Below are 21,523 nucleotides of genomic sequence, written 5' to 3' on the forward strand. Positions count from 1 at the left end.
CGCATGCATTTTTTTCCTTCATATGTAAAATGGGTAATTATGGTTTTCCCCTTAGCTTTTATTTAATTATTAAGCGTTTAGTTTTGCACATTCAGCCTGTGTATCGCCACCGCTCGGAGCCATCAGTTCACGGCGCTATTGTCACCGAGCGAGGCCCCGCCCTCGGCGTGACGCGGCGGGGAGAGCGCTGAGCCGAGAGAGGAAAGCAGCTTTAATTGCACAGCAGCGAGAAAAGCCAGCGATGGCTTCTCTCAGGCAGGAGCACCAGTACGGGCTCTCCTGTGGAAAAAACAACAAAAACAGCCCCAACAGGACGCTGTACCATGTCAAGCTCACGGACACGGCTATCAGAGCGCTGGAGGCGTACCAGAACCTCAAGGTACCTTTGTGGTTTGTTTGTTTTCTTTTTGTGTGTTTGGATGTGAATTCATGCGTCAAAGTTTCTCTTTTATCTTCTTTCTAAAAATTTCCACTACCTAATTATTGTTAAATTGTTTTTCTGCGTTTATTTAGCTCACGCTTTTAATTTAGTGTGTGTTGAGGTTGTGGCTCCGGCCAGTACAGTTACTTCTGACTGAATCAGTTGGCTTCGTGGCTGGGTAACATACCAGAACTAAACCCAGTGATTGTCAGGAAAGACGAGCCCCTCAGCTGTTTGCTGGGAAACCTTCCTGGTGCTGCTTCAAAGTAAAGCAGAGAGGCAGCACTCTGCATAGTTATCTAATTGACAAGTAGCCTAGTTTGTGTCATAATTGGCTCCAGTGGAGATCATTAACAGCACACAGGCTTTATTGATTGTGTAACTTGTGCTTTAATCTGTTTAAATGTAAGATAAATTATATTTACTGCACTAATTCAGATTGCATAATTCTCCAAAGACGCCTATATGCAACTACAATAGCCTCATTTTCTTTTTTTCTCATTAGGGGTCTTTATCAAGTGAGCCATCAATATGTTTCAAAGGGAGCCAAGGGGTAAGTGTGATCATATTTATTTGTTTGTTTTCACATGTGCACATAACTGTATTTTTATGCTTCTGGGATTTCAACCCCATTTATTTGTTAACTAAATTGAAAAAGCCTGCATTGTTGTTCTTTAAATGAATAAAATAGCAACATTTCTAAAAACAGGAGCAAATTGCTCCTTAAATTCTGCTGCCGAGCTGTTGTCTCCTTCTGACTCACACTCTCCACCATGCTGCCACCCTCGGAGCGCTCAGATGGGAGCTTATAGCTGGTCTCCTCCAGCAGATAGGAGGCATGCAGGTTACTGGGTCAGGCTGTGGAGAGGCTTTGTTGGGTCAGTGCTGGGGGAAGAAGTAGGGGAGGGAGAAGTGCGCAGTACACTGACAGAGCCAGAGTCAACAGTGGGGAAAGGAGTTATTATGAGTCAAATGAGGAGCATTAATAGATACAAATTAGCCTTGTGCACCTTGTTTCTACTTTGTAAAAATGCAAGTTAATGTTGCATGTGTGTCGCTGGACATCAGGACAGCAGTGCATTAGCAGCTTTCTTTGGCTCGTGAAATTCAGCCATAATCTGCAGTAAGCAGCCTGAAGTATGCGTGTTTTGACTCAAGTCGGGAGCAGCTGTGTCCTTGGGGAATAGTTTCTTTTCAGGCAATGCTAATTGCACAGGCTGGTTGGAAAGAGTTGAACCCCCCCCCCCCCCCCCTTTCCTGTCATGACAAGATGAGCTGAGTGGTCCTGAGCTTTATGAGGGAGTGGGGGGGCAGGGTATGGATAACCTGTAAAACCTGTAAATGTGAATAGTGGTGGAACGTTTGCTGCTTCTAATTTGTGTATGTGTGTGGGGGTTTTTTTGGGGTTTTTTTTTTAAGTTTAAGAGTAGTGAAAACAATCTTTTACTTTTCTGACAGTAAGGTGTGGTGCCTGTCGTTTTTGTAACTAGTCCAGGATTTTTCTAACCTGCGTCTGACCTGACTCGAGCTGTCACAGAGGATTGATTCACATGTCGGTACCTCTTTGCAAGAGTTGGAGGTAAAGAAGCGGTCAGTCGGTTCCTGTTTTTGTTTGTGTTGTGCTCTGTACGGACTGCAACTCCCATTAGACAAGGCAATGATACGAGTACGTATGGCAGTAATTTAGAAAACGAATGCTGCAAATCCGAAGCTGATGGCGTGCTGAGAAATGCCTGCAGTTAGAATACAACCAAAGATGATAGTTGGATTCCCTGTTTTATTTATTTTTATTTTTTTTAATAGAGAAGCTGTTGTGCGTGAAAAGTGAGTTTCATTAATTTGGGTTTGTCCTGTGCTCCATGCACGAGGGAAATGGCAACTGACTTTATATGGAAGTTTTGCTCAACAAGGTGGCGTGTTGGTAGTGATAGAGTACTGTGCAAAAGGCTTAAGCCACCCCTAATTTCTGTTTATTTTGTGAGGGAAATTGGAAATAGGTGCTTTCATCTATTTAAACATGTGGAAACATACATGGAAATATAAACGCAAAATACAGAGTTTGAGAGTCAGTATTTGGTATGACCACCTTTATTCTACAACGTAGTCTTTTCTTGCTACTTGTGCAGTTACCTCAGATTTTTCAAGGACACACTGCACATCATGACGAGAGATGCCAAGGTTTCTACTAACTCTTAACAATGGCTATTAACGCTGCCTAAAGATAAAGTTTAGGATTGGTTCTTTGTTAAGTTGTCTGTTGTGTGCAGACACTTTTCATCCCTTAAGTGCATAAGTTACGTGATTCACAGGGCAGTGTTAAGTGGATTACCAAACCAAAAATAATACAATGAAAAATATTCTTCTGAAAAGATACAAGGACTGGACTTAAAATGAGTGAAAAATCAGACAGTTTCACAAAGAAAAGCTGGAGAACTATTGCTCAAGAGCAAAAAATTGTGAGAAAGTCTGGCTCCTTAGAAGCAAAATATACAGAATTGAGGGGTGGCTCAAGACTTTTACACACTGGTGATTACTATTAGTAATACTACTTGTAGTCTTCGCTATTGTCATTAATATTACTATTGTTGTTATTGTACTGTTATTATTTTTAATATACATTTATAGCAGCTTAAGAACATACTTTACAAAGTGCTTAGACAAGCAAATTCACATGTGTTACTCATAAAAAAAATCCAAATCACAAATATCCATTACTTTGCTAATTATCCTGCATCCAGCACTGGTAGCTTTGTTTTGTTCAAATCAGCTTTGCTCTGATTATACTAATGCTTGGGTATGCACTGGTCTCTGGTCGCTGCATTAGTTACAACAAAGCAGTTTAGGAGAGACTTAAGATAAGATAAGATAGAACTTTATTAATCCCTCGGGTGGGTTCCTCTGGGAAATTCGACTTCCAAAAAAAGCACAGCAACGACCGAAGTTACAGTTACAGAACTGTTATATATATACACACACACACACACACACACACACACACACACACACACACACACACATATATAAATACAGAGACAAATATAAATAAAATATACAAAGGGGATAAATAGAATAAATAGGAATAAAAAATAAAAATACAAGTGAATTGCACATTTCAAGTATTGAGTCTATTATGTGTGTCTCATTGCTGTTGCACATCATGTCTGAGTTTATGTCAACAAAATGCTGACTATAGTTGACTTAACAGCCATGACTGTCATTAACAGTGATTTTCTGAAAGTTAAACTGAGCTCCTTTTAATGTAAGGAATGTGTTGAATACTCTGTCATATCGGGAGATCTGAGTGAGACATTATTTTTTTCCCTGACAGTTCATCTGCGCCTTTGTCATTGTGATGGCTCAGGGATCGGAGAGAATCTGGCACTCCTCCCAAATATACGGCACAGATTTATAAGCGAAACGAATGTTTAGAGGTAATTACAGGAGCTGTAACGCTCTTGATTACAGCGTGAGGCATCATGACTTCAGTATGCATTAGCTCTCCCTGTCTGCCTGGCTCAGACGTTGATAAATGTGGGGATATACGCGTGTGTGTCAGTGGCACACTTTTGCTGAAGTAATAGCTAGGTTAATGACATGAACTCTGACCTGCTAATTTTCCCGTCCCATTACAAGTTGGGAGTCCTACTTTTTCTGTGTGTGCCAGTAATTGAGCAGAGAGATCACACCTTCTGTGTTAAAGCGTGTTTTAGTGATGCAGTGAATGGCACATGTATGCACGCGTTAGTATGTGTGATATAATTTTTTCTGCTTGCTTTGGCCTGGGTGTTGGCAGGATGTTTTTGATTTGGGTTGGTGTGATTGTTTATCCCTTGTGTGGTCTACAGACATGATTTATTCATATCTGACCTCCTCTTTCCTGTCCTGCCCCCCTGTGCCCGGTGTGCTGCAGTCGTTAGCCTGGCAGGACCAGCGTCGATCCCTTAAGGTCCATCTGCATGTGTGCCGTGTGTTTGTTTGTTTCTTTTGCCGGAGTGAATGAAAGGAGAGGATTTTGGCACTTATTTTTCCACAAGTGTGTGTCTGTGCGTGTGTTTAGCCTGCCTATGCTGAGTTCCCGAGAGTCCCCTCTGATTGTGTGCCGTCTCCTCTGATTTGAATAACAATGAGCGGGGGAATGCAGGCGGTGTGTTGTCACCCTGCCTGGATCACCCAAAATGAATCAGGTTTTTCAGACTAATGTGTTACAGTCGGTCCAGATGTGTTGTGGCCTGCCCCGAGGGTTTGTTTGTGCCCAGCGTGATAAAAACTTCCCTGCTGTGGATCTAATGGAGTGGGGAGTAACACAGCAAACAGCTTTCATCTTAACCATTTAGTTATTTAACCATGACCAAAATATAAAAAACATTGATGGTACTTCTGTCACATCATTACTGTGTACTGTATGTGGATTATCTAAACAGTTGCCACAAAGGCACTGAAAAGTATGTGTTCTGCCCAAAAAAGTCATCTTGAGATATGATGAAGTTGCAAACCACTGCAACTAAGCTGGGAAAATCTGTCAGGCATTTTATAAATTATACATATAAATTTATACATTATACAATACTGTATTGTATGTGGCACTGATTATATATTTTTTCCCTACAGTAGAAACAAGCATCATATTTATTGATATGCCTTTATTTAAACAGGAAACGTGGTTGAGGGGTATTTTACAAGGGAGATTAGAGGGGTTGTACTACAAAACAAAATTAATGTGTTAGCGAGCTTAGATTTATGAAGGTGTCTTTCTTTCTACGTGGGTCAATCTCTGTGTTAACTTGTGCTGAACACACAACGTGGTCTGGAGCAGAGTTTTGGTCTAAAATCTAACATCGAAACTAGAGCAGGGCGATATGGCCAAAAATATTTATCTCGATATATATATTTGAAAATTTGCGATAACGATATAACTGACTATATAATTGATGCGAGACAAAATACAACTCCACAACTTTACTAACGCAAAAACCCATCTATTTATTTTCACTTAAACAAGCAGCTGTTTTTTATGTGCATTAAAGCTATATAAAGATTTAACAGTGCAAATGCAAATTCCTTGCTGAAACTTTAACCAAAAGACATTTCCAGTTGAAATGGGCTGACATATCCTGAGCATAAACATGTATAATATCCACTAAAGTTAAAAAGAGGTGCCTTGCAACATTAAACTGCAGTGTGCCAAATAAAAAAAGTCAAATACGTATTTTTCGGACCATAAGGTGCACAGGATTACAAGGCACATTAACCGAAACAAAGCAGTTGGATAAATCAAACTTTATTCAACTCATTCTTCTTGCTTCCTCCACTTCTGTACCATTGATTCATTAATGCTGTATTCTATCACAGCTGCTCTATTCCCATGTTGTTGCAGTATATTAATGACTAACCTCATATTGTGGATGGATTCTCTCAGTTGTTCTCCTGACTGAAGTTTGGTCCGTTTACAGCATCCTGCCATGCTATTGCATTTGTCCCTAACCATCAGGAACCTTCACGTTAACTTTTATCGAGTGGAAAAAAGTTAGCATTCATCCTCCAGCTTTACTGTTTATGTTATGCTAACATAGCTGTGTCGCTAGCACATCATTATATACCACCTAGTCCAACTTCAGTAACCCTACAAATGTCACTGCTATTTAGTTTTCAGTCTTCATTGATGTTGGAAGTGATAGCATAGCTGTACGTTTGAATTATTTCAGAAATCTCTCAGTCAGAACATGCTATATCATGTTTAGGTAACTAGCGAAACTAGCGAGCTAACTTCCGCTAACTTCCTGCTAACTTCTAACTCCGTTAAATGTAATAAATTCTGTTTTCATGGATGCCTGGATGTTAAACTTAATCGTTACACCTGGTAAAGCAGCAATGCTGATCAATTTATTAAAGATGAAAGAATTTAGACAGTTTTTAACTATTAGTGATGCTGCAGTGTTCGTTTGACTTTGGCACCTGAAGTGGACAGAGTTTTGGTCCCAGATTACTCCCAGATTTACGAGCACCTTAGTCCGTCAAATACAGTAATAACGACGGCCCGCTAGCATGCTCTAGCAAAAATAGTGCTTTGTTGTGTATCTGACAGACAAAAGCTAAACCAGTTCCACACCACTGAAGTTGCACCATTTTTACAAACCAATTCTGGTTCATCTGTTTCACTCAACAATCCGCTTTGCCTCTTCTCATTCTCCGTTGCTGCCATGCTTTTCGGTCATGTGCGCATGAAAACAAAGGCACTGCGCATGTGCATTTTACCCATATTCTATTGCGATATTTTATTTTCTTATCGTTGCCCAACATTCTACCGGTATTACCGTGAGCGGTATAATATCGTCCAGCCCTAATCGGAACTTTTCATAATTCTTTTATTTACAGTGTGTTTAAAGTTCTGTGTTCTCTGGGGAAGGAAAAATGTTCATAGCATGAAGCTTTTAAGCTGCAAGCCTCAGTCACACATGTCTGTAGACTAATCGGTAATGACCTCTAGCAACTACAGGTTTCTATTGAAACGTGAGTATTCCTCAACCATTCGGTGAGCGGCTGCTGGAGGTTTTGGAGGAGTTGGTAGGTGAAATTGGCTACAAAGTCTGTGGATAACTTATTTAGCACGTCACAAATCCATAATAGTTCCAGTAAAGTAAAAGTTAAAAAAATTTGCAGTTTTACTACAGTTTACGTTCATTGGCACCATCTTGGGTTGTTCCAGATACAATTCCAGATCCAAATTCCATCTGGGAGCTTAGAACTTCCAACTTATTCAGCAAAACACACTGAGGCAACCTGCTGGCGACTAAAGCAACTGAAAGTACATGTTAGCAGTTTCACCTAGCGACACCAAGCAACAGCTCACCAACCAGTCCAGGAATAGACATTTTCCCTAGCAACCAGAGGTTGGCAGGGGGTCACCAGCCTGTCTCTTGGCCTGTATGACTTACGACTTGCTAAAGCCACTGAAGGAAGCCCAGCTATAAAGTTTCTGCAGCACATACTGCATTGTCAGTGGAATTTACATACTTTCAGTTGGTGATACAGAACATTTGTAGTGTTTTCATGCTTGGCTTTAATCTCCAACTCCAAGAACAGCAGCTAACAGAGGTTAGGTTAGAAAATTGATCAGTTACGTTTATGGCTATTTATCACCAGTGATACCTATTTAAGCAATAAAATTTCCCTTTGATCTGACGACATATTAAAGTGGTTTGAATATCTAATTTATTAGGATGATCACCCTAAGTAACCTGACTGACTATATTAATGTTTAAATCCAAAGGTCGATGTGTAGCTGTTGTCTTGGGTGGGGAATCAAATAATGTGCCAGGCGCACCTTTTAATGTGAGCATGTCCAGATCCTGAAGCAGAAAGTCTGAGTTAACAGAGAAAGTCGATTACCACCGTTGTGATACCAGTTATCTGACTGAGCTTTTAAGTTTAGTTAAGGGAGCTGAGATGAATGAAGTCTAGCTGTCTTGAGCTTGCTTTGTAGTACATCGTCTGTCCAAGCTAGCACCCATGCCAACTTAAAGCATATTTTTTTAAATGCAACAAATACAACATAAAATACAAGATATACAAAATGCATATGAAATCTAAACACCCACAACAACAAAATACCAGGCCTCTCAAGAAAAATGACTGCACACCTCCTTCAGCATGTTTAGAAAATGCTGTCTTCTGAGGGGGAAAAAAATCAGTGCTCTTTCTTGTGAATATTCTTATGTGCTGACCAGATTATTTATGTGTTGGTGAGGTTTTTTTGTTTTGATTTATTTTAATAAAAAATGCGGGCGTTCCTCTGAGATTCATTAGCTCTGGAAAAGCGTCCTCTGTCCAATCAAGCAGCTCGGAGATCCAGAGCACATTTTGGTTCACTTATCCCGATTCCTGTCTAATTCCCTTATGTGAAAACTTCACACACAAGTTAATGAGGTGTAAAGGGCCACTTGTCTCTCCCCGCCCCTGCACACGTGCATCATGGTACGTTGGGTAACATACCCTTCAGGGGAGGATCCTGCTTAGTTTGGAGGGTGGAAGGAGTGACATTTTGTCAGGAACAGTGACCCACAATTTGTTGAAGTTGGCAGTCTGGCCCTCGGGCACCTGCCAGAGATGTATCGTTCTTGGCATTATAGGGGGGAGAAACCTCGAGGGATTCTTGTGGCGCAGCACCACTTCCTCCTTTTCCTTCATATCGGCCTCTTCCGCCCCAGTGCTGGAGCTTGCAGGTCTGGCAGCAGCTCTGCCCCTCTGTGAAACTGCAAATGAAAAGGAATGGAGGGTGATTACAGGCTGGGGCTTGATTACATGCACTGTCTCCCACTCATGGCAGCCACATTAATCACGCAGTGTCGGCATGTGGAACTCAGCAAGAGAGAAGACACAGTATAGCTCCAAGCATTGACTGATTGACTGTGGGATCATAAACGCACGCCTGCATAAAAACACTCAAAATCACTGGTTTCTCTCTTTGTATGTTTCTCTTCGGCTCTGCCACCCCCTGCCCCCTCTCCTCCAAGCAGCCTGAAACACAGACACACATTGTGTTTTGTATCTCTGTCCTCCATTGTGGAGGGGACTTGTCTTAAATGGCATGTGTCAACTTGTGGCCCTGGGAACGATTCGGCCCTTTTGTTTGCGATGAGATGATGAGAAGTAGTGTTTACTGAAGTGTGGTGAGGATGAGGGTGGTGGTTGGCTGGCTGTCTGAGCGTGTGTGTGTGTCTGTCTTTAAACCAGTGGTGGAGATGTTTGGCTGATAGCTACACTTTGGCCTTTCTCCCCCTTCACTCTTATGAGTGGCAGTAATGCTGATTACGCCCCGGTGAGACGAGCTGGAGCTGAGCCTCTTTGCTCATGCTGGATTAGCACAGACACACATGCACAGTTTGCATTAGCAACCAGTTCAGAGTGACTTGCCTCCTGCTGATAACAGACAGTGGTGGTGGCGACAGGTTTCACTCCCTCCTCCACCTTCTCCTCCTCCTATCAACCAGAAAGGGAAGCAGTGCCATGGCATCTCACTCTGGAGCCGGGGAGGCCAGGACAAAAGACGGCCTGTTTTCAGAAGGCCATTACTCAGGCTGCAGAGGATGTGGAAACAATAGCCTGCATGAGATCTACACCCAGACCCCACATTCAACCAAAAGCTAGCAGGAAACATAAGCCCTGTGCACCGACAGCAGTCTCTCACAGTTTTTGTTCAATTGACTTTATAGTTTGATAAAGCCAGGAAAATGAGCCTTTCCCGTCCTGCACCTTCAACGTGTGGAGACATTTATGACAGTAGAGAGTGAACTGTGGCTCATTAAGATACAGTCACCACAGAGGCTGACAGACTCAACTTTTACTGTGTCAAAAACCCAGCAGCTGATTCTTTTCCTTCAGGAACAGCTGTGGGTTGCATGGGGACTATTTTTCAGGTAGAAATTAAAAATCTTGTGTGTGCAAGTGAGTGGCTTTGTCTGGGATGAAAGTTGTTGAGTTTTGAAACTCTGTCTAATTAAAATGGAGGTTTTGCAAGATTGTGCAAGCTTTACAAACTAAGATTCAATGTTTAGATATGCTGGAAAGAAGCTGTCCAATGTCTGCAAACATTGTCAGTGTCCCTGGTGCATCAGCTTGTTTTTGAGGTTTGAAATCTTGCAAATGCGGACTTGTGAGGATGTACATTTGCACTCATTCTGCTCTCGGAGCAGTATGTAAAGACAGCCACTTTTCAAAGATCTGCCCACACACTTCTGAGCTTCCAAGTCATGCAATTTATGGCAGCGTTATCTCTCAGCTGTGGTCTAAAACTCAGAAACAGACGGTGTGGGGAAAAATAAAAAGCTGGCATTGTGGAGGCAGGGGTACTTACTCATAAACTATTGTTTGCCTTCAGCTGAAGTACAGTGTATTTACTGCGTTAGGTGGGATCAACCTCGAAGGATAACTCATTTTGAATAAAATTAGGGTGTAGCTCGTTGTATACCTAACTATGGTGGGTAAGAGTTATTGCTAGGGTTTTTTTTAAGAATTAAACAAAAAAAGATTGCATGGATGCTTTAGTGATCAAGCAAGTCTGAATCTGTAAACTGGACCGAGCCAGACAGCGCACGGAGCCATAAATCCCGCTCACGTGCCCGTCATTGGTGAAACAGTCTGTCAGTCGCACCTAACCCAGTCATTATGATGTGCTTAGACTATAGTTACACATGCACTGAAGCCGTGAACTTCTCTAGACATTACTCATCATCTGTATGCAACAATGCAAAAGTCTGATTAGATGAATAGACCTTAACCTGCCAGTTCTTAACCTCCCACCCTTTAATGTCCAGTGAAACACGTGTAAGGATAGCACGGGTGACTGCAGCCATCCTACTATGAATACTTTCCGAGGTAAAGGGCTCTTGGAGTATGTAGGGTTGGGTTGACAACATTTCATTTAAAATAAATCAGAACTGCGTCACAACACCACCGTAGTTCACCTGCTATGTCAGCTTGCTGCTATGTGGCAGGTCTGGCTTCAAAAGTGAGTCGAACCCCACAGACTGAAAAAGCCCGACTGTACAGCGTTAAAAGGCACATTTACATCCCAGTTTAAGGAACAGCTTTAGCCTCTATAGATTACTCTATAGGGGGGTTTAATGGATTTTATGACTAATGACTTGTTTTATAGTAGAGACCAGGCAAAAGCTTTGCGCTTCAGTTTTGGTGAATTAAATTGTAGTGGGGGGGTTATTTTCAGTCTTGTTTTCCGCAGTAATTAGCAGATATCTATCTGTATGTTACACCCAGCTGTTGGACTGTTGTGCTCACTGGATTGTGCTGCAGTTTGCGAATGCGGTTTTTTTAACCAAGCCTGCCAATGTTGGTGTTTGCACTCCACGCTTCGTTTAAAATAATGGAGACTTGAAAATCTGTAGTACAAAACCAGTGAGTGCCATCACGGAGGCCACGTACATCTTTTATACTGCCTGTGGCCTAAACCACACGAAGCATGTAGCTTGAATGCTTTTGAAGTGGATTATTTCCTGCTGTGTGCTACGTGCAAGATGTCTCTCTTTATTCTCCTTGTTTGTTTCCCGTCACATGAACCTGAAAATACAACTGCTGTCTCATTATCTGACAGTATTTTGTCCTAAAACTCATTAAACAAATTTAATTCTTGCCAGGATTTGACCATCTGTACATGAAGTTGCATTATAGATTATAATGGGATAGTGAGTAGCACAATACTCTTCAGCAACAAGTTGCAGCTTGTATGGAGGTGTACAAATGCAAAATTTTGTGTAAACATAAAATATGTACTTCTATTTATTTATTTTTTTCGTTTGTTTGCACAGATGTGGCATTCAGCTCAACATTCAAGAAACCGAGAGAAATCCAAGTATAGATTTCCCAAGCCTTAAACTGCTGCTGCGTTCCCTTACACAGTCCAAGGGGGTGAAAGTTTAAATGTCTGCTCATTTATTCGGCCTAATATGTAACATGATAAATATGGAAAGATCATGATTAAAACTGTTGGAGGCCTGAGGGAATGGATTTGTGTGTGCAATAAAGGGAGTGACCTACTCTTGGTGCAGAAACTGAGATCCGGAAAATTACATTAAAGTGAACACTGCAGTTAAACTCGGTGCTCATTTATCACTGCGTGGCAGTGTTGGGTTTCTTATTTGATGGGCTGGTGTGATCACACAGGTGTCTTTATTTAATTAGGCAGATTTAGATTTGATTGACTGATGTCTCTTTCCTATGAGCTTGCACATTTTAGTTGGGAAAATGGCACCTTTTACGACCATTTTAACCTGATTTTAAATCGTTAACAGTTGAAGAACACGGATGAAACGGAAAAGCTCAAAGGAAACGAATGGTGAAACCTATGACAATGATGAGACACAGACTGACATTTGGACTTTGTACCACAGACCCGATTTAGGAGAGGCATAATATTTGATGGTGGGGGAATTAGTGAAAAGGCAGAAACTGGAACAAGGCTGCCCAACTGTCTAACTTACAATAAAAAAGAATGATGAGTTCTGTTATCTCTCGATTTGGGATAACAGAAACATTTGTCAGATTCAGGCTCTGCTTGCTTTGCCTCTTTGCCTTGTGGCCTCTGGGGTCACCGAGCATTACTGAGGTCAGAAGTCTCTTTCAAAGCAATTTTTATTACAAAAATTTCTTAAGACGAGACCTTTGTTAATATTTGTAGAATACCTAACCGTCCTGATTACTTGCGCCCTGTTTGGTTAATCTGGTTTTCTTTTTGCCTCATTTAAAAAGCACAAAGATCAGAAGCAACCCCACAGATTCTTTGAATATTTCACTTCAGAGGAAGACAATAAATATTTCATTATTCACGGTCAGTTGAACTCTTAAAGTGCCCAGTCCTTTTGTTCGAGCGCCTCTCTGGGTTTGATTTGCAGTGTTTGTCTCTCAAGAGAATACGCTTGGCTTTGGCATGGGCCCCAGTGGCTGGGAACAAGAGTGATTGTTGTAGTTTGGACGGTGGGGATCTAGATGTCTGCCTGTGGAGCGGCCTGTGACAAAGTGGAGAAGCAGTTGTAATTCTCTCCATTTGTCCCATATGTGTTTACCTTTTTTTTGCACATTGTACACATTATTCTGTTTCTATGTATTTGCTATGATTTGCTATTTGTCAAGTAACATTGCTTCACTCACTATCCCGGGTTTGTTTGTGTAAGCGTTTTGTTGCCGGCAAATCAAACATTCTGCAAATTAAGACAAATACTAAGTTATGTTTCTTTATACTTTATTATGTTACAGATTAAGTCATTTGTTCATACTTACTCTGTTTGTCTTTTCAGTCATCATGAGTGTCAGGTGTGGGGAAACGCCCGCTTGGCATTTCCTCATTTTAAAGTCCTGATCATGTCACACATGACATCATCAGGTCAAACCATGTGGAGGGGTTTCTTTTTCCAGAGAGATGCTTCCTTTTGTTTGTGTTAATGTTTAAAGGGATTTGTTGAATGTTTTTCCTTTTGTTAATACTGCCATTTAGTTGTGTAAATGTGCATATTAGAAGTGTGTAGAGGTTTTGTGTTTTTAGATAACCTGAGTAGAGTTTTAGATCCCTCAGTTGAGTGAGTGGTACTGGCTGGGCAATTGGAGGGAAATTGATGGCCCTATTTAAAGCCAGTCTCTACCAGATGCAGGAGAGAGGAGAGGTGAGCTGCGTCACCAGAGCCATGTTATGTTGAGTTTTGGTAAATGAATTGATTTGGGGAAAGTTTTGTTAAGTTATACATTAAATTAAGTTCACTGCAAATAAATTGCTCACCTTGGAAACCCAAAATGTCTGCATAGTCTGCTTCCCTACCACCTTCCTTGACGTTCGAGTGTGACTACTTCACACGGCCAGCTACTGCTCCTACGTGCACTGCGTGATGGGGCATCTGTGACAGCTGTAGTCTTGTGACGGCACGCAGCACAACAGTCCATAAATTATTGAAAGTTACTGTGAAAACATCCTGTAATGAACTCCTGACTGAAGAAGCGGCAGCATCCAAAAGTGGATGCTCTTGGCAATTACAGACTTCTAATTTTCACCTAGAAGTGCCTTACATTTGCAAAGTTTTATGTGTGAACTCAGCTGTAAGCTGACAAAAACATATGCTGCTAAAAAAAGAAAAGTTAATGTGCAGATTTTTAGTTTGTTTTTTGTTTTTTTAAAAATACCACCAGTATAATTTCTTCTGTCCTGTGAAGTGTGGTGCTTAGTCACCTTCCTGCTGTCACATATCACCCATGAATGCTTATTAGGCTTCACGTGAAAGTCAGATTACATTGGAAGTCATATTCAAATCAAGCAGCACGACTCATCACCGTCTAACTCACATGAACACCATGTTTCTGTGTTTATTTTGAGTTTTTATTATGCAATAAGACAGAAAATGTTTTCTGTTGATAAAATATATTGAAATGGCAAAACTACAAATTTAGTTCCGGGTGGTTAGGACTGTCACCTTGCAGCGAGAGGGCCCTGGGCTTGAATCCACTTTGGGGCTTTCTGTGTGCAGTTTGCATGTTCTCTCCAGGTGCTCCAACTTCCTCCCAAAGTCCAAAGACATGCATATTAGGTGATTCTAAGGTGGTTGAGTTTCAGGTTGAATATGCAGATCGCAGTGGGTTGGAGAATGTTCTCCACAGGTCAAGGAAGTAGCTTAAATCGGTCGTTCAGGGGTTTTGTGTGCTAATTAGCGAGGAGGTGATCTGGTCTCCCCTCCTGCAGTGAGGGCTGTCTATGTATTCACAGAGTGGTACTTTAACTTTATGACTTTAAATACTTCATTATTTCATTATGTCATTTGCATATATGGGCTTTTAAGAGTCAGGTGATTAAATTACGATCAAACAAAATGTATCATGAACTAACACAATTAGCAGAACGATGTTTGCGTCTTGTTTTCTTGGTGAATCCAACGTTACATTGGTCTCTAAGCTGACAGAGATCTGCTGTGTGATGCCCTGTCTGAAGGACTGTTGATCAGAGGTTTCCTTGAGTTGGGGGCTTTGACTCTACAACTGTAGGATCTATGACATAATGGTTTGCTGTTAAGCTGAAGCTCGTGGGTGGGGCCAATGTTTAGAGATGTAAACGTGTCTCATGATAACACAGAGTCAGAAGACTTTATTTATCCCCAAGGGGCAAATAAGAGACTGACCTTGCCGACCGTACATACAATACACAAATATCACATTGGGGAGACCGGTCAGGCTAGGTAGCTGGCCGGTCAGCCGCACGAGCAGCGACCCGGAACTGAACAACAATGGAAAATGCACAACATGAGAAAAGACGAGGAGAAAAAAAGAACTCCCCCCAGACTGAGCTTCAACAGGGAGATCCATTTTTTTCCCAGTCAGTAGCCCATTGGAGGCAGACTTTAAACCCTTTCCTCTTTGTGGGATGTTGATTTCTTTTTTTCCTTATTGATTCTTCCTTGTCTTCTTCAGTCAACACTAGCAGCTCAGTAATGTACGGGCTTATGACTGACTTAGATTTAGGCGCTGAATCATTGTAGAGGCTTCAACCTAACTTTCATGAATGGCCAACGCTATTACCAGCTTTGATGCTTTTACGTGGTGTTTTATATGTTAATTATCTTCTGGCAATGTCCCGATGTTTCATATGTGGTACCACCCACATACAATTAAAACGTGGGGACTTTTTCCATCTTTGAATGCTTCTCTTTGTTGTGGTTAGCATTTTAAATTTTCAAAGAATATTCAGGCAATCATTTGTCCCTCTGGGTTTTCGACTCCTTCGTACATTATCTCACATCCATTCTGAAAGTTTTTGCATCTCCCTCTAGAAATTTGCTGACAGCAGTGAGTTATTATATTGAAGCTATGATGATTATTTTGTCACTGATTAAATCCAAAACCTGCAGTGAAAAAGTAGCTGCACAGGAGTATTAGACAGTACTGAACAGGCCAATCAAAACAGCTCTGAGCTGTGTTAACCCTATGTGTAGTTACATTTCCAGGGAGGTACACATCAGGTTACGGCATAAGTTATGTTGTAGTGTTTCTGGGGTGTTTTTGGTTACGAATGACCAAAGTCATACATTTAACACAAGTATAAATTTCCTGTTACGTGTGCTAATATTTAGCATAGTATTTTCTGTGTTCTTAAGTTTAGTTAAGCTTGTTAGCACGCTAACAGAGTACCTCTGAAGGTTTAATTTAAGACTTTAATACCAATAATACAATTTTACTTTTTCATGTTAAGAGTGACAAAGAAGTACAGATATCAGATTTACAGTATCAGAATTACTAATGTTTGTATTTGTTTGACTAATGTTTAGCTATCGTGTGTAATAGATAGAATAGATGCTATCCACATCCAGATGTTATCCAGAAGTCTCTAACTAGAGTTGCAGGAGGTGATGCAGAGAATCAGAATCGCATTTATTGGTCAAATATATGTGCAAACACATAGTAGGATTTTGGTTCTGGTCGACGGTGTCTCTCAAGCACAGCAATGTAAAACACACAATATATGAGCGACAAAAGAAGAAATAAACAATATACAGTGGGGCAAAAAAATATTTAGTCATCCACCGATTGTGCAAGTTCCCCCACTTAAAATGATGACAGAGGTCAGTAATTTGCACCAGAGGTACACTTCAACTGTGAGAGACAGAATGTGGAAAAAAAAATCCATGAATCCACATGGTAGGATTTGTAAAGAATTCATTCGTAAATTAGGGTGGAAAATAAGTATTTGGTCACCTCAAACAAGGAAAATCTCTGGCTCTCACAGACCTGTAACGTCTTCTGGAAGAAGCTTTTCTGTCCCCCACTCGTTACCTGTATGAATGGCACCTGTTTGAACTCATCATCTGTATAAAAGACACCTGTCCACAGCCTCAAACAGTCAGACTCCAAACTCCGCCATGGCCAAGACCAAAGAGCTTTCGAAGGACACCAGGAAAAGTATTGTAGACCTGCACCAGACTGGGAAGAGTGAATCTACAATAGGCAAGCAGCTTGGTGTGAAAAAATCAACTGTGGGAGCAATCATCAGAAAATGGAAGACATACAAGACCACTGATAATCTCCCACAATCTGGGGCTCCACGCAAGATCTCATCCCGTGGGGTCACAATGATCATGAGAACGGTGAGCAAAGATCCCAGAACCACATGGGGGGACCTGGTGAATGACCTGCAGAGAGCTGGGACCAAAGTAACAAAGGTCACCATCAGTAGCACACTACAACGGCAGGGAATCAAATCCCGCAGTGCCAGACGTGTTCCGCTGCTGAAGCCAGTGCATGTCCAGGCCCGTCTGAAGTTTGCCAGAGAGCACATGGATGATACAGCAGAGGATTGGGAGAATGTCATGTGGTCAGATGAAACCAAAGTAGAACTTTTTGGTATAAACTCAACTCGTCGTGTTTGGAGGAAGAAGAATACTGAGTTGCATCCCAAGAACACCATACCTACTGTGAAGCATGGGGGTGGAAACATCATGCTATGGGGCTGTTTTTCTGCCAAGGGGACAGGACGACTGATCCGTGTTAAGGACAGAATGAATGGGGCCATGTATCGTGAGATTTTGAGCCAAAACCTCCTTCCATCAGTGAGAACTTTGTAGATGAAACGAGGCTGGGTCTTCCAACATGACAATGATCCAAAACACACCGCCCGGGCAACAAAGGAGTGGCTCCGTAAGAAGCATTTGAAAGTCCTGGAGTGGCCTAGCCAGTCTCCAGACCTCAACCCCATAGAAAATCTGTGGCGGGAGTTGAAAGTCCGTGTTGCTCGGCGACAGCCCCAAAACATCACTGCTCTCGAGAAGATCTGCATGGAGGAATGGGCCAAAATACCAGCTACTGTGTGTGCAAACCTGGTAAAGACCTATAGTAAACGTTTGACCTCTGTTATTGCCAACAAAGGTTATGTTACAAAGTATTGAGTTGTATTTTTGTTATTGACCAAATACTTATTTTCCACCCTGATTTACGAATAAATTCTTTACAAATCCTACCATGTGGATTCATGGATTTTTTTTTCACATTCTGTCTCTCACAGTTGAAGTGTACCTCTGGTGCAAATTACTGACCTCTGTCATCATTTTAGGTGGGGGAACTTGCACAATCGGTGGCTGACTAAATACTTTTTTGCCCCACTGTACATGAGTGGATCATGATGAGACAGGTCATGGTCCCCAACACACTATAATACACTATAATAATCTAGTGTGCTCTGAGTCTTACTGGGCAGCACAGTTTGTTTGTTTGTTCAGTTACTTTTTTGTAATTGTGATTTTACTTTTAGATGTAAATATAATAATTATATTTCTCAAAACAGTTTATGAGTGCTTTTCTGTTTGATCAACTAATAGATTTTTTTTTCCCTTGCTTGTCTCAGACTGTTTCTCTGCTTTTTCAGATGAAACATGAGCTCTTATTTAATGGCTGCTTCTCTGGTTTTGCAGCTTAAGTGGTTGTTGCGTGAAATAAGCTGTAGGTGTAAAATGATTTGGACTGACAGAGATGCACTAAGCGTTAGTGATTGCAGTGACATCTGTATGTAAATCAGCATTTTTATTTGTGTGCCTAATGTGGTTGTTTAACTTGCAAGACTTTAAACTTTATTGCTGTTCTGTTCTGTTCTGTTTTGTTTTTTTGCTTTGAAGAAAATGCAGGCATCGCCTTATGAATCATTAACAGAAATGTCTTATGGTGGGGGGGGAATGCTTTTGGTCTTCTTCCCTGTGTAATCAACATGTTTTTGTATTCCATTTTCTTATAAACAATGAGACATCCAGTGTTAACTTGCAGGACTATCTCAGAAAAACATTACACAGTTCAGCAAAGGCTGAATTAGAAACACAACTTTTTCAGGAACTGAGATCCACCTGTGTAGCTACATGTAAACTGCTCTGTCCCATCCGAGTTAAGCTAAATATAGGTTGTATAAATTCCTGTGATGAAAGCCTGCAAGTAGAGACATGTGCAGCAGGCTGATAAGAAAAAAGACCCAACGTCTGTTCTTTGTTGCACACTTGCAAAACATCTGAGGTGACTTAAAGGCAAATACACAGAGGTAATGGGCCACACAGCTGAATGAGAGTAGATCAGAATTCCCTATAACAGTATTAGTTTTGTTCGGTTTAATAGCCTATGAGGCTCTTGTTGTTTCTTTAAAGTGGTACACACGTAAAACATAGCATATGTCTTCATTCTAGATATGTAGAGACTTTTGATTTTTAAAAACTGATATATAAACAATATATTATCATCAGTTCCTCACCTTCAGCTCTTCACATGAGACCATATTATACTTGCTAATTTATCCAAAATGCACTCAACATTTGTATCTCTGTATATAGAGGGGGCAAGCAATAGAAACTGTTTTCCACCCAGGTGAAACATAAAGGAGTTAATCTTTTGTTGAGCTAATCGAAGCTTTAAATTAAAAACATGAGCAGTTAATATCAAATAGTGGTGGGGGAAAAGCAAGAAACAAGAAAAATGGTTTAAAAATGTCAGAATTGCCAAAAATAAGTTACTGCTTTTACAAAGTGTGGCAGTCTGACACTTCGGTGACGTTCAAAATAAACAATTTGATCATCCATTAACTGGGATAAATAAATGGTTCTTAATATTTTGAACTTTGAGCTTAAATGCATTGAGATGCTGCCATGTGATTGGCTGCTTGGATATTTGCATTAATGCGCATTTGAACATGTGCAAAGTGCAAAAGTGTCAATAAAGGCAGAGATGTGAGAATGTGAGTTTAATGGAAAACTGAAGGATCTCATACCAGCGTGATCATTTTTGGCTCCTAAAGTTGTGTAATTGCTGCCATTTAAATGTAAATATATACCTAATGAAAACAAAGTAATTTCTAACAGGGCATGCATACCAATCATAAGTTCTATTTTAGAGTCTGATTCTTTATTTAGATTATATTCAGCTTAAGTAACTTAGAAACTACATTCTGTGGTATGTGTTTGTGCCGTTCAGTGCTAATGCCCAAGCCCGAGCATCTGTGTCACGTCCACACTTGGAGCTGGAAAAATCTGAGCAGGGACTGCACATTGTGTTCTGAATGAAACCAGAGTCATGTAGTGAGGAGACAGAAAAGGAGAAAACAGAGGAAATCCCCCGTGATATCTGCACTTTAAGCTGCTTCCCAACCCAAAAGGACGCCACAGCTGCCAGCAGCATGAAGAATGGGCCGATATGAAACTGCTGATCCCCCCCCCCCTGGCCACTGTTAGGAGACTGCGATGACAATGTGGATGTCTTCTGAACTCTGAGACTCAACTCAGTCACTGTATTTCCTGTAGCTGATGAAGTGGCCTTTACTCACTCATATGCCCCCTCAAAAAAAAAAAAAAACTTCTACAAATTTCCCATAAATGAAAGTAAATATTTCAGGACTTTGCTCACAGACCTACAATTACATCTTTTTCTGTGGTCAAATCAACGTTGATCCTAACTTTTTTCTCATGCTCCCTTTTCCAAGTGTGTGTGTGTGTGTGTGTGTGTGTGTGTGTGTACACTCACATGCATTGGTCTGCCCTGGAGGTTGCAGCCTTGGCTCTGCTGCGCTCCACTGAGTCTGCCAGGAGATCTTATGGACGCCTCAGTGGAGCGGACTCTTAAAAACACTGCTTACCCAAGGAGATTTATTTAAAGTTACAGAGCAGTACAAAGTGTCTAAAACCTCTGAGAGAAACTGTGTGTGTGTGTGATTCATTGTACATGCGAGACTGTGTTGAAATGCTACGAAAACAAAACAAAAAAATGAAGCGAGTGATGTTTGTGTTTTTTCTAAAAGGTGTGTAAACCTTGTCATTTTAATGCAGTATTTCTCCACAGCTCATTTGTCATAGTCCAAGCGTTTGTTCTCAAGCAACTGTAGTGTTTTTGTTTTTTTGTTTTTATTCATCTCTCACATTTTACCCCAGAGATAATCATCACATTGCGTTGGCAGATTTCTTCTCTAACAGACTTTGACATGTCGCCTGGTTTCAGTATGCGTTTTCCAACCTGTGTGCAGTAGGACACTACTGTGCACACATGAGTGTGATTTTTAGGGGGGAACAAACAGTATGAAGGTGCTAATGAAATTGCTCTGTTTGTTGTTTATAAAAATGAATTGCATTTTTGAAGAGCTACACATGCTTGAGGAACGAAATCTGTAAATAGAACCATAGCACCGCCTACAAAATTAAATTAAATTAAATTCAGTAAAGTTCAGTAAAAAAACGACTTGCGTTCCAGATCCAACAGGAAGCCCACCATGTTGATTTTGCTGAATTTTGCACCATTTTTGCCAATTTAATATGGGGTGCTCAAAGGAGCGAGAGCTGTTACTTCCAGTTTGAATTTTAATTGTTTTAATGACTTATCATTGTGTGTAACGTAATGTAGAAACTAAGCACTTTGAATCACCTTGCTGTTGAATTGTGCTATATAAATAAACTTGCCTTGCCTTACTTTGAGCCGCTCCATTATTTGCATAAGGGGTCGCCACAGCAGGTAGCAACAAATATTGTTATTTTAATTTATTTTTTTAATGTCAGGTCCTCTTCCTGACCCAACCCCAAAGGGATTTGGCGTACTGTCATGTTTCCAATTTCA

General features: G+C 40.9%; 1 protein-coding gene across 1 annotated transcript in view; it reads left to right on the forward strand.

Moving 5' to 3' along the window:
• Window positions 1-205: 205 nt before the first annotated feature.
• The window catches only part of LOC308398384 (RNA polymerase II elongation factor ELL-like), a 36,046-nt gene continuing 14,728 nt past the window's right edge, over window positions 206-21,523 (forward strand). The window contains exons 1-2 of the mRNA XM_080884962.1: window positions 206-379; window positions 927-974. Coding sequence (XP_080741088.1) covers window positions 242-379; window positions 927-974 — 186 coding nt within the window. The 5' untranslated portion in view covers window positions 206-241. The remainder of the gene's footprint in view (window positions 380-926; window positions 975-21,523) is intronic.

Source organism: Rhamphochromis sp. 'chilingali', assembly GCF_963969265.1.
Source record: "Rhamphochromis sp. 'chilingali' genome assembly, chromosome: 6".
In the NCBI taxonomy this organism is placed as follows: Eukaryota; Metazoa; Chordata; class Actinopteri; order Cichliformes; family Cichlidae; genus Rhamphochromis; species Rhamphochromis sp. 'chilingali'.